The 14,091-nt window shown below is 34.7% G+C and overlaps 1 protein-coding gene across 1 annotated transcript in view; it reads left to right on the plus strand.

The window, feature by feature from the left end:
* Nucleotides 1-14,091, plus strand: part of LOC128658145 (protocadherin Fat 4-like) — a 651,406-nt gene that overhangs the window by 585,930 nt on the left and 51,385 nt on the right. The window contains exons 48-50 of the mRNA XM_053712644.1: nt 3,800-3,901; nt 10,029-10,124; nt 11,833-11,934. Coding sequence (XP_053568619.1) covers nt 3,800-3,901; nt 10,029-10,124; nt 11,833-11,934 — 300 coding nt within the window. The remainder of the gene's footprint in view (nt 1-3,799; nt 3,902-10,028; nt 10,125-11,832; nt 11,935-14,091) is intronic.

A 14,091-nucleotide genomic window follows, 5' to 3' on the forward strand; every position in this document is an offset into this window, starting at 1 on the left:
GAGCGGATAAGGGAGGAGCTACTGTCCTTTTAGACAAAGAGTTTTATGTCCAGGAGATTAGAACACAATTGGCAGATGAAAAAGTGTACAAGTTGTTACCCAAAAATCCAAAGTTTGAGATTAAAAAAGAGATAGAGAACTGTGTCTCTAAGGCAGAAAGGGGAGGGGTTATTGGACAGGATGTGGCTAGATTCCTATTGGAGACTGAGGAAATAACACCTGTCCTATATACGTTACCTAAAATTCATAAGGACAAGGTAGCTCCACCAGGACGCCCTATAGTGGCTGGAATCGGGTCAATCCTGTCCAATTCATCCAATTCATCCATCTTTTTAGATAAATATCTAAGACCATTTGTGGGATCTAATTCCTACATAAGAGACACAGGGGATTTTTTGAACAAAATACAGGGCCTAGAATTGAGTGAAGGTAAAGGTATCTTGTATAGTATGGATGTGGTAAGCTTGTACACATCCATCACACATGAGGAAGGTATTGGATCAGTTAATAAAATGCTTTGTAATGATGTGGGGATAAGTGAGATGCAGAGACATTTTATTCTTGAACTACTAGGTATTGTACTTAGATGTAATTATTTCCTTTTCCAAGATGAGTATTTTCTGCAACTCCAGGGCACAGCCATGGGTTCCAATGTCGCCCCCACATATGCGAACATTTTCATGATTGTGTTTGAAGAGCATGTGGTGTATAGCCACCCTTTATTTATCCTATATGGCGCCACATGGTGGCGCTATATAGATGACGAGTTCGGTCTGTGGTTGGGCGACATTGGAACCCTGGAAACGTTTTTTGAGGATTTGAATAATGCCACCCTGAATATTAAATTCAAACTCGTCCATAGTGAAGAGAGTATTAATTTTTTAGATACCAAAGTGTATAAATTTATTATCAGTGGATCTGTACAGAAAGGAAACAGATTGCAATAACTTATTGCATTACAATAGTGCACATCCTCCTACTCTCACTCGATCTTTGCCCAAAGGCCAGTTCTTGCGTGTAAGGCGCATAGTATCAGATGAAAGTTTGGCATTGGAGAGGCTTAGTGAGATTGGGGGTGCGTTTACTAAGAGAGGATATCCATCCGAATTGATACAGGAGGGCATAAATTATGCATTGGAAACTCCTAGACAAAAGTTGTATAAAAGGGGATTATAAGGAAACATTGGAGTGTACTGAGTGATTGCAATCCTGATGTGAAAGAGTTCCAAGAATTTCCCATGCCAGCATACAGGAGATGTAAAAATCTTAAGGATACTCTTGTAAGGACGGACATAGGACCAAGTAAGATGAAAGTGCAGAGATACATTGATAAGAAGAATAATGGTTGTCTTCCCTGCCTTAATTGTACCAACTGCAATAATATGTTGCGGGCTCTACATTTTACCACCCACGTACTGGCAAAAAAATTTGGATTAGGGGGTATTTTACCTGTAATACAGAATTTGCTGTGTATCTAATCAAGTGCCCATGTGGGTGGGGCTATGTAGGGGAGACCACCCGTAAGGTGCGTGAAAGGTTGAATCAGCACAAAAGCAGTATGAGGACAGGAGTCCTGGATGCACCTGTGGCACATCATTTTTTGACGGCTGGACATAGCCTCAGCCAAATAAGATTCCAAATTATAGATCATGTTGAGAAACCTAGGAGGGGGGGCAATAGGGAGAAAAATTTAAACAGAGAGAACTGTTTTGGATTTATACACTGGGTACTATGTGGCCGGGAGGTATGAACAGGGAGATGGATTGGAGTATCTTCTGAATGATTATCCCTTTAATTTCTGCGAGAAAGTTACTTTAGGGGTTACATTTTTTTCTAGTGATATAAGATCTCTAGATACCCCTTTTCTTTGGTGTCTATCCTGTGTATATATGATGATAAAGAAAAATGTATTCTTGGTATCTGTATGAAAAACTTGGTTTATCTGCATAGTATAATGAATAATTTGGTTTGTGCACACTAGAGGGAGCTAATAGTAAAAATGGAAGTAGGTAGGTAAAGACAGGTGTTTTTTGTGATGAAGTGGGAGTGGTTATGGGTATATTAAGCCTGTTTGTATCAGTGTAATTTTAAACATGAATAAGGACATTTGTCCGAAACGTTGTAATTTTGTGGCTTGAATAAAACCTTTTTACACAGTGCTGCTGCAGCTTGGACTTTTTCATTATAGTTTTTCTTGGGAGTATAACCAGGTGCTCCTGCTATATTGTATACATAAAACATGAACATGCATTGGTTTTTTTAGATTTCTTCCAATGGATGACCATAGGGGTCTTCAAAAACAGGGATTTCTTTCCCGAATACAGTATATTCTGTTTGGTTTTTCACTTAGTACAATAAAATAATATATCCATAAGAACACCCACCCCGCAAAAAAGCAATCTTGAGTTACATGATGTCCAATGAGATTTACAGAACAAATATCAGATACATCAGGGATGGATTAGTAAATACATCCACTGTACTGAGTGGAGAAATATAATTTAGAGCATTTAAAGTATGAAATCCCTATTTTCTTCATACCCAGTTTACCTGCAAGAAGTGCCAGAGTAGTAGCACAAACTAGCCTTACAGAAGTCTAAAGTCAAGGCTCCAGCTACTGCTGACCATAACGTAATGTCCTTAATCACTAATTACTGATTTACAAAACAAACATCAGATACATCAATGATGTGTTAGTAAATACTTCCACTGTACTGAGTGGATAAATATAATTTAGAGCATTTAAAGTAAGAAATACCTCTTTTCTTTTTGGCCATAACGTAATGTCCTTAATCCCTAATTAAATAAGTGTAACTCAAAAAAAGAAAGAAAATTTAGATTGGCACTGCTCCTCAAAAAGATATAATCCCCATCCCCCCCAAAAAAACAGAAAGAGGGTTTATTGATGACGCCTAATGTTTATTTATTGAATGTGAAGTCAATAGATTGTATAATATATAACTTATGGAGAAAGACTACATAATAAAAGTAAAATCTATACCAATGCATCTTAGAAAAAACACTGCCTCTGACAAAAATGCACATCAAAAAAGCAAAAATCCTACTTCACTAGCAGATACATAAGGTGTCCCTGATGTCCTGGCCAAGAGCAGTATACATCAGTGCCAGGAGGGAATACTTTTGTATACACATAAGCAATAATGAAATAAGCATAAAAATGCAATAATATAAAGGGTCATGTTTTTTTATTTATTTATGTGTTTTGTCAGATGCATTATGCCTTTAAAATACTTTTTGTAGTCAGTCTCTGTAAGTAATATATTATCAGGCCTCCCAACTGTCCCGATTTGAGAGGGATAGTCCCCGAGGCGGAGCACTGTCCCTCTGAGGCACCCATGGAACACCCACAAACTGCCCTGACACACCCACAAACCACCCAGAAAGACCCACAATGCCGCCCACTGACCACCTATGATCCCTCCCAACACGTCTCCACCTACAAAATGGTGATGAGCTTATATCAACCTCCTGTGTCCCTCATTCTCAGCCACATATGTGGATAGGTATGTATTATGCAAACTATTCATTTTATTTTCAATACCTAACAGTTAATTATTATAGGTAGAAATATGCTCCATATAAAGCTTCTCAGTTCTCTTGACAATTATAATAAACTATAATAAGTATAATGTAAGTTCTCAATACTTCAGATCACTAATTCTTTATGCAAATCATTTGTAATATACAAAAATATAGACTTATTATGATGGAAAGGTTCTGTGTTCCTCTGAATAATGTTCTACACCTGTTATATTAACATATTATTTTACATTTGCAGGGAAGTTTCTGAATCTGACAGCAAAGGTGCAGCTGTTGTGGAGCTTGAAGCTGCTGAAGTGATAGCGTCAGATGACAAGAGCAGTGTTGTAGGAGATGCACTGTAAGTCTGGTTTCAGTTCTGTAGAAATGAATAATTGACAAATACACAATAAAAAAGACAATGCAATAGCACTTAACTTATAAAATAATTTCTGCAGCAGCAAAATAAAAAATAATAGTCACAAATATATCAATTACTGTTAGAGACGTCTCTTAAAAAGGATAAACATAAAGAGCTGAACAAATTGTCAGTTTCTTTTTTTTTTTTTTTTTTTATTGAACCAGCGAGGTATAATCCCAACCATCATATATTACATTACGTCACACAATTTACGTATATTTACATCGACATAATTTCCGTATTCCTAACATAGTGTGACTATAATACATTTGTGCATACCCCGATGGTGTTTTAACTCAAATAATCAAACAACAGAAAATAGGCCTCTGGAATTCCACGTTGTTAACAACCCAAAACCCATAAACCTGTTACCTTGTGGGGAAAGAAAAAAAAACGTATATGTATATATACTTATGCATATCTTCATACTGTAACACTGGGGTATTCATTCATTTCTGTAGCACTTAATAGAAACTCAGACCCCCTAAATGGGGAAATTAATAACATTTGTGTTTCTCTTGGGTATGACTGAATAAATCTCCTCCATTTACCAAAGACATTTTTAATTTTACTTTCAGAATTTATGGAGGTGTCAATTTGTTCCACTAAAAGTTGTGCATAGATTCTATTGATGCACTCCGCCATGCTGGGGCTCTTCTTTGCCTTCCAATATTTTAATATTAGGGATCTATCAATATAACTGTATTAACAAACGTATTATTTACTTGCGCTATAATATCTCCATAAAGGAATAAAATATGTTCATCCTGCAATTTTATATCCTTTTTAATTATTTTGCTTAACCAATTACTAGCCCTATTCCAGAATTTCTGAATTTTAGGGCAGCTCCATAAATAATGGTACAGGTCAGGTCCTGGTAAGCTGCATTTACCACATTTATTATCGCCCATGTTGTCCCATTTTGCTTTTATTGCAGGCGTTATATACGATCTATAAATTATTTTGGTGTGCGATTCCCTCCACGAGGTTGATAAGGTTGCTTTGTCTACTAATTGAAAACTTCTATAAATTATATCCTTTGATTGGCGCCAACCGTTGGCTATCCTTTCTAAATTCTTTCTACTTTGTAAAAGTTTAAGTGCTTTATATGAAACAGATATAGAATGATTCCCCTGTTTGAATATATTATGAATAGATTGTAGAATTGCCCACGAGCCATTGTCTGAAATATTTTTAATCCTTTCATTAAAAAAATGTTGTATCTGTAAAAATGCATAGAATTTTTTGTCATATAAATTAAACTCTTCTTTTAGCTCTTGGAAGGTTCTACAATTCTTGGAATCTTTTTCTCTTAACTGTTCCCTATACACTAACCCTTTCTGTTTCCAGCTCTGAATACTTTAGAAGTGAGTGCAGGTTCAAAATTGGGGTTTCCACAAGATATTAGACCACCCAGGGTTGACTTGTGCAATTTTTACTATTTTTTGCCATGCGATTATCACATTTTGGACCGTAATCATAGATTTATCCCTGTTGGTAGTTTTCCTTTACAGTGCAGCAGTGCCTTTAATGTATATGGATTAACTAATTGCTCCTCCAACTCCCCAATGGAATAATATTCTGACTCTGTTAGCCAGTCCATAGCTTTTTTGTCTATTCCTGTTAGGTTATATAATTCAATATCTGGTAGAGCGAACCCTCCCTCTCTCATAAAATACGTAATTTTCTGAAGATTTATCGCCCTCCGCTTCTTCCCCCACACAAACCTCACACAATTTCCTCTAAAAAGTGCTAGATCTTTACGTTTGATAAATAGGGGTAAATTTTGTATTAAGTAGAGTAGCTTAGGGAATGCCACAATTTTAATCAGGTTGATTTTACCCGACAAAGACAATGGAAATCTGGCGCAAAATGTTAGATCTTTAAAAAAAATTATAAATATATTTGGGTAATTCAAGTCATATACCATTCATTAGGATTTTTTTGAGAATTTTAAGCCCAAATATTTAAGTTCATTCTTGGCTTCTTTAAACGAGCATTCTTTATAACTGTTACTATTTTTGTTGATCCAAAAAATCTCAGATTTGGCTATGTTTACTTTATAGCCCGCAAAGGCACTACATTTTTTCAAGAATTTGTGTTAGCAGGGAATATTCATTTTAGAATCTTTCAGAAAGACTAATAAGTTGTCTGCATAAAGAAAATTTTAATTCTTCTTCTCCCTAATCAAATACCCTCAATTTCTTGTCTAAGATATACAGCGAGGGGTTCAATAGCTAGGTTGAATAGATATGGTGATAGCAGACACCCCTGTCTTGTATCTTTCTTTAGGGAAAAATTAGAAGTAATGTGTTTATTAACTACTATATTGGCTAGGGGATTGTTGTAAATGGTCTGAACAAATCTGATGAAATGTCCAGTAATTCCAAACTTTTGTATAACTGTAAAAAGATGGTCCCAGGAGATCGTATCAAATGCCTGTTCGGCATCAATTGCTATAATAGCATTATCTGATATAATTGTAATCTTTTCTTTGTTAAATTGTTGCCAGTAATAGTCAATAGTTAACTGTCATTTCCTCAAATTGGCCGTTGCCTAGTCCTTGTGTATAAGCAGATCCATCACTTTCTTTAGGTCTTTGGGCTATAATACTAGTAAGTATTTTATAGTCGTTATTTAACAACGAAATTGGCCTGTAAGCATTAAGGTCTTCAGCGTCCTTAAAGGGACATTATACACTCATTTTTTCTTTGCATAAATGTTTTGTAGATAATCTATTTATATAGCCCATAAAGTTTTTTTTTTTAATTAATGTATAGTTTTGCTTATTTTTAAATAACATTGCTCTGATTTTCAGACTCCTAACCAAGCCCCAAAGTGTTATGTGAATACGCTCGACTACCTACTCCAGCTTGCTCCTGTTTGTGTAAAGGGTCTTTTCATATGCAAAAGAAGGGGGAGGGGGGGAGTGTCTTATTTGCCACTTGCAGTGGGCTTTCCAGCTACCTTTTCAACAGAGGTAAACTGACAGCTTCTAAGTAAGTTTTTAAACAGTTTTATACTGAATTTTTATATCAGTATCTGTGCATCTTATTCTTTATAGTAGTGTCTATTACATGCAGTTATATGAAAATGAGTGTATACTGTCCCTTTAACCTTTGTTAAGATTAGGGAGATTGAAGATGCAGTAAAATATTTGGATTGCAAACTTCCTTGGATAAAGATTGTATTAAATAAGGATTTTCTGAAGCTGACAGCAAAGGTGCAGCTGTTGTGGAGCTTGAAGCTGCTGAAGTGATAGCGTCAGATGATAAGAGCAGTGTTGTAGAAGATGCACTGTAAGTCTGGTTTCCGTTTTTAAAGGGACATTCCAGTCAAATTTAAATGCACATAGATGAATTGCATCTTTGAATAGAATCATATTTGCAATATACACGTATTGACAAAAATGCTTCTAGTAAAAATTATAACTGATTTAGTGTTAACATTTTTCTCTGCACGTGCATGTGAAGCATAACTAGATATTCCCAGTGCACCAGCATTTTACATACTGCAGCTGCTCAGAGCACAAGTGGGGCTTGTATCATGTCAGCAATTAACAAAATGAGTAATTACCAGATGGTACAAGCATCTTAGGCTCTCTGAGCAAGTACTGTGTTTAATATGCTGGTGCACAAGGCATACTTAAAAACACATTCAAAATAACTATAGCTTTTATTAGAAGCATTTTTGCTAATACCTGTATATTACAAAAATGCTTCTACTCAAAACTGGAATGCATCCATGTGGATTCCAATTTTGGCTGGAATGTCCCTTTAAAAAACACTAAATACAGTAGAATTGAATAATTAGGGAAAAAAAACACGAATATCTATCTGGATATCCTATAGGGGGCGCACAAAAAAATCCAAATAGGGGAATGGTAAAAAAAATTAAACACTTATGTGAAAGTTATGAATAGCAACTAGAGATTATGTAAAGTAATAATCAATTGTTTGAAAACAATGCTAAATAAAATGAGAATGCAATCAAGAAAAAAATGTATATATAGTTATGGTAAAATATGCAATATGATAAAATAAACACAAAATCAATTGTACTTGTGTGATACATCTGTATCAAAATAGATAATATGCCAGTCTTTCATATGTTCGAAAGTTCCATAAGCGTTATCGGCAAGACAAAAAACCTCTGTAATCCAATGGTTGGTGGGAACTGATAGGCTGCTCCCCTTTAAAACCCGGTGTAGTGGGTAATCTGGGAAAAAATAAAAAAGAAGAAAGGGGGGGCCTCATAGTGTATTTCAGAATGCTTGTATGCAAAAGTAAATGCAAATAGGCTCACCACATAGGGGGCACCATACTTTGACCGGTTCTTGAAGGCAGGCTAGCACTTTGCAGCAGTTAACTCACTGGCAGGAAGTTTGTTGTGTTCCTCTGTGCGTGCTCTCAGCTGCAGTCCCAAGGAGGATCCAACAGTCTCTAAATGAACAAAAAAGTTAAAAGCAATTCTTTATTGTTCTTTGCAACGCGTTTCTCGACCACATACACTGGTGGTTTCCTAAGGCAGTAAATTGGATCCATTTTACTGACTGAGGAAAGGACCTGTGTATGTGGTTGAGAAACACGTTGCAAAGAACATTAAAGAATTGTTTTTAACTTTTTATATTTGGAAGTTGTCCTTTCTACTGACGAGGTTCAGTATTGGTTATTAACCATTCTGCTATCACACTTCGTTGTTTTTTGGGAGAACATTGGAGCCTCCTTGGGACTGCTGCTGAGAACATGTGCAGAGGAACACAACCAACCCCTTGCCAGGGAGTTAGCCGCTGCAAAGTGCTAGCCTGCCTTCAAGCACTGGTCAAAGTACGGTGCCACCTATCTGATGAGCCTATTTGCATTTACTTTTGCATACAAGCATTCTGAAATACACTATGAGGTCCCCCTTTCTTCTTTTCTAAGAATTGAATAATTGAAAAATACACACACAAAAAGACAATGCAATAGCACTTTTTATATTCTGGCAAATTTCAAAGTTGATTCAGTTTTCTCTCCCCCTGTATCATATGAAAGTCATCAACTAATAACAAAATACATATACATATGTACTAAGCACTTTTACACATGCTTAGTAGGAGCTGGAGCCTCAGAAAGTGTGCATATATAAATAATGTGCACAATTTGATAATGGAAGTTTATTGGAAAGTTTTTTTTAAAAAATTGCATGCTCTATCTGAATTAATTACAAATTTGTGCAGTATACATTAAACCAGGAGGATGTTATATAATTTATGCAACAGGAAATATATAGGACCAGAGGTTTTTTACGATTGTTTGTGTGCTGGTTAAACTGCGCTAATATTACTAGTTGAGCGTGATCGCATGAGCGCAATAGGGATTTACACTAGAGTCATTACCTCGATCTCAGAACTGTTATGCAAATTAAAAAAAGTATCACAAAACATATCAAAAATACATTACAAAGTACACTTACACTCATAATAACAATGTCTGATAAAAAAATATTGAAAAAAAAATATTGCATACAAAAGTTATAAGTTCTCAAAGATATAAGATCTCAGGTGTTAGAAGAAAAAGGTAGGCAAAGGACTTTAACATTGAGATACATACATATACATGTCGTAAAATGGATATGTATGTATGTATATGTATGTGTGTGAATATATATATATATACACATAAATATGTATATATATGTATTTATATACATACCAAAATACACACACAATAGGTGGGCTGAGCTTGGTGGCCATTTTTGTCTCTTAACAAACAATGAATATTTAAATGTTTCATGTACGTCTTACAAACATATAGATCTGGGACCAGTTGCAAGATGCTTCACTGGTATGTAATAATAAGTCATCAAAATGATGTATTAGGTCTAGACTGTCCCTTTAAGCCATTATGAACAGCCTACATCCTGAATGTGATATATAACTAAGGAGAGAAATCTCATCCAAAATGAACTGTAAAATGTAGGATTAAATCCCCAAAGGGCTAAATACAAACTTTCTGCCTTCAGCTTAAAAAAAATATTTGAGTTAATTATGATTTTCATAAAACAAATGATCTACATTTGTTTGCAGCATAGCAGAGGTACCTGACAAACCCACAGAAGAAAAACCTGAAGATCAAGAGACACCAGAAAAGCAAAAACCTGATGAAGAAGTTGTTGTAGAAGGGTAATTTTATTATTTCTTTACTATTGACAACTATACAATAAAAACATAGGCGTCTGTTCCAATCCACCAGAAAACACTTTTCTAAGTGTTTCATATGATTTTTGTACTTTTCTAATTCATCAGCCAGGAACTCTTTTTGGACTGGATTTTCTTGCAGTTTTTTTAATGTTAATTTTTTTGCCCATGCTCAGATCATATATTAATATGTTTCCTGGTTTACAGAAAATCTAAACATAAAATTTAAATGACACTTTAAAACCGTGAATCTGATACAGAACTAATTTATTATAATCTTAAAGTCAATTTATGATTTTTATATAAAATTAAGAAAATGAGAAAAAAAATCTTAACTTCCACAAGTGAAAAAAAACAAGTTTAAACACGTAAGCCAGCAATCGCCAATACTGAATCATTTAGCCTTCATGTATAACTTTAGCATTGAACTGCAACTTCATATATCTGTTCAGGTCATTGAAATCGCGTATGGAACAGTCTTGTTTTTAATAGTTTTTCTTGTATACATAAAAAACTCAAAGATCACCTGAACATGCATATAATGGGTTTTAAATATGTCTTCCAATGGATGATCATAGGGGTCTTCAAAAATAGTGATTTCTTTCCCAAATAAAGTATATTCTGTTTTGTTTTTTACTTAGTACAATAAAATAATATATTTATGAGAACACTCCCGCAAAAAAGCAATCTTGAGTTACATGTGGTCTAATGGGATTACATAAATGTAACTCAAAAAGAAAGAATAATTAAGATTGGCACTGTGGATAAAAAAAACTCAAAAGAAAGCAAAGAAAGATGGTTTATAGATGACACACAATTTTTATTTATTGAATGTAATATCATTAGATTGTATAATAAGAATGACTACAAGATACATGTAAAAGCTATACCAATGCATCTATGAAAAAACACTGCCTCTGATAAAAATGCACATCAAAAAAGCAAAACTCCTACTTCACTAGCAGACACATAAGGTGTCCCTGATGTCCTGGCCAAGAGCAGTAAACATCAGTGCCAGTAGGGAATACTTTTGTATACACATAAATAATAAAAAAGTATTGTTTTTTGATTTATGTGTTTTGTCAGATACATTGTTATGTCTTTTAAATACATTTTGTAGTCAGTCTCTATAAGTAATATTAGACCTCCCAACTGTCCCGATTTTAGAGGGACAGTCCCTGAATCTGAGCTTGGTCCCTCTGAGGCAGTCATATGTGCCTCTTTACAGAATTTCCCTTAGCCCTAACCACTAAACACCCATAAACTGCCCTGACACACCCATGGAACACCCACGAACTGCCTGACACACCACAACCCCGCCCACTAACCACCCATGATCCTTCTCAACACGGCTCCACCCACAAAATGGCTCCTATCAACCTCCTGTGTCCCTCATTCTCAGCCACATATGTGGATAGGTATGTATTATGCAAACTATTCATTTTATTTTCAATACCTAACAGTTAATTATTATAGGTAGAAATATGCTCCATATAAAGCTTCTCAGTTCTCTTGACAATTATAATAAACTATAATAAGTATAATGTGAGTTCTCAATACTTCAGATCACTAATTCTTTACGCAAATCATTTGTAATATACAAAAATATAGACTTATTATGATGGAAAGGTTCTGTGTTCCTCTGAATAATGTTCTACACCTGTTATATTAACATATTATTTTACATTTGCAGGGAAGTTTCTGAAGCTGACAGCAAAGGTGCAGCTGTTGTGGAGCTTGAAGCTGCTGAAGTGATAGCGTCAGATGACAAGAGCAGTGTTGTAGGAGATGCACTGTAAGTCTGGTTTCAGTTCTGTAGAAATGAATAATTGACAAATACACAATAAAAAAAGACAATGCAATAGCACTTAACTTATAAAATAATTTCTGCAGCAGCAAAATAAAAAATAATAGTCACAAATATATCAATTACTGTTAGAGACTTCTCTTAAAAAGGATAAACATAAAGAGCTGAACAAATTGTCAGTTTCTTTTTTTTTTTTTTTTTTTATTGAACCAGCGAGGTATAATCCCAACCATCATATATTACATTACGTCACACAATTTACGTAAATTTACATCGACATAATTTCCGTATTCCTAACATAGTGTGACTATAATACATTTGTGCATACCCCCAATGGTGTTTTAACTCAAATAATCAAACAACAGAAAATAGGCCTCTGGAATTCCACGTTGTTAACAACCCAAAACCCATAAACCTGTTACCTTGTGGGGAAAGAAAAAAAAACGTATATGTATATATACTTATGCATATCTTCATACTGTAACACTGGGGTATTCATTCATTTCTATAGCACTTAATAGAAACTCAGACCCCCTAAATGGGGAAATTAATAACACTTGTGTTTCTCTTGGGTATGACTGAATACATCTCCTCCATTTACCAAAGACATTTTTAATTTTTACTTTCAGAATTTATGGAGGTGTCAATTTGTTCCACTAAAAGTTGTGCATAGATTCTATTGATGCACTCCGCCATGCTGGGGCTCTTCTTTGCCTTCCAATATTTTAATATTAGGGATCTACCTATCAATATAACTGTATTAACAAACTTATTATTTACTTGCGCTATAATATCTCCATAAAGGAATAAAATATGTTCATCCTGCAATTTTATATCCTTTTTAATTATTTTGCTTAACCAATTACTAGCCCTATTCCAGAATTTCTGAATTTTAGGGCAGCTCCATAAATAATGGTACAGGTCAGGTCCTGGTAAGCTGCATTTACCACATTTATTATCGCCCATGTTGTCCCATTTTGCTTTTATTGCAGGCGTTATATACGATCTATAAATTATTTTGGTGTGCGATTCCCTCCACGAGGTTGATAAGGTTGCTTTGTCTACTAATTGAAAACTTCTATAAATTATATCCTTTGATTGGCGCCAACCGTTGGCTATCCTTTCTAAATTCTTTCTACTTTGTAAAAGTTTAAGTGCTTTATATGAAACAGATATAGAACGATTCCCCTGTTTGAATATATTATGAATAGATTGTAGAATTGCCCACGAGCCATTGTCTGAAATATTTTTAATCCTTTCATTAAAAAAATGTTGTATCTGTAAAAATGCATAGAATTTTTTGTCATATAAATTAAACTCTTCTTTTAGCTCTTGGAAGGTTCTACAATTCTTGGAATCTTTTTCTCTTAACTGTTCCCTATACACTAACCCTTTCTGTTTCCAGCTCTGAATACTTTAGAAGTGAGTGCAGGTTCAAAATTGGGGTTTCCACAAGATATTAGACCACCCAGGGTTGACTTGTGCAATTTTTACTATTTTTTGCCATGCGATTATCACATTTTGGACCGTAATCATAGATTTATCCCTGTTGGTAGTTTTCCTTTACAGTGCAGCAGTGCCTTTAATGTATATGGATTAACTAATTGCTCCTCCAACTCCCCAATGGAATAATATTCTGACTCTGTTAGCCAGTCCATAGCTTTTTTGTCTATTCCTGTTAGGTTATATAATTCAATATCTGGTAGAGCGAACCCTCCCTCTCTCATAAAATACGTAATTTTCTGAAGATTTATCGCCCTCCGCTTCTTCCCCCACACAAACCTCACACAATTTCCTCTAAAAAGTGCTAGATCTTTACGTTTGATAAATAGGGGTAAATTTTGTATTAAGTAGAGTAGCTTAGGGAATGCCACAATTTTAATCAGGTTGATTTTACCCGACAAAGACAATGGAAATCTGGCGCAAAATGTTAGATCTTTAAAAAAAATTATAAATATATTTGGGTAATTCAAGTCATATACCATTCATTAGGATTTTTTTGAGAATTTTAAGCCCAAATATTTAAGTTCATTCTTGGCTTCTTTAAACGAGCATTCTTTATAACTGTTACTATTTTTGTTGATCCAAAAAATCTCAGATTTGGCTATGTTTACTTTATAGCCCGCAAAGGCACTACATTTTTTC

The sequence above is a fragment of the Bombina bombina genome, chromosome 4 (assembly GCF_027579735.1).
Source record: "Bombina bombina isolate aBomBom1 chromosome 4, aBomBom1.pri, whole genome shotgun sequence".
Taxonomy (NCBI): domain Eukaryota; kingdom Metazoa; phylum Chordata; class Amphibia; order Anura; family Bombinatoridae; genus Bombina; species Bombina bombina.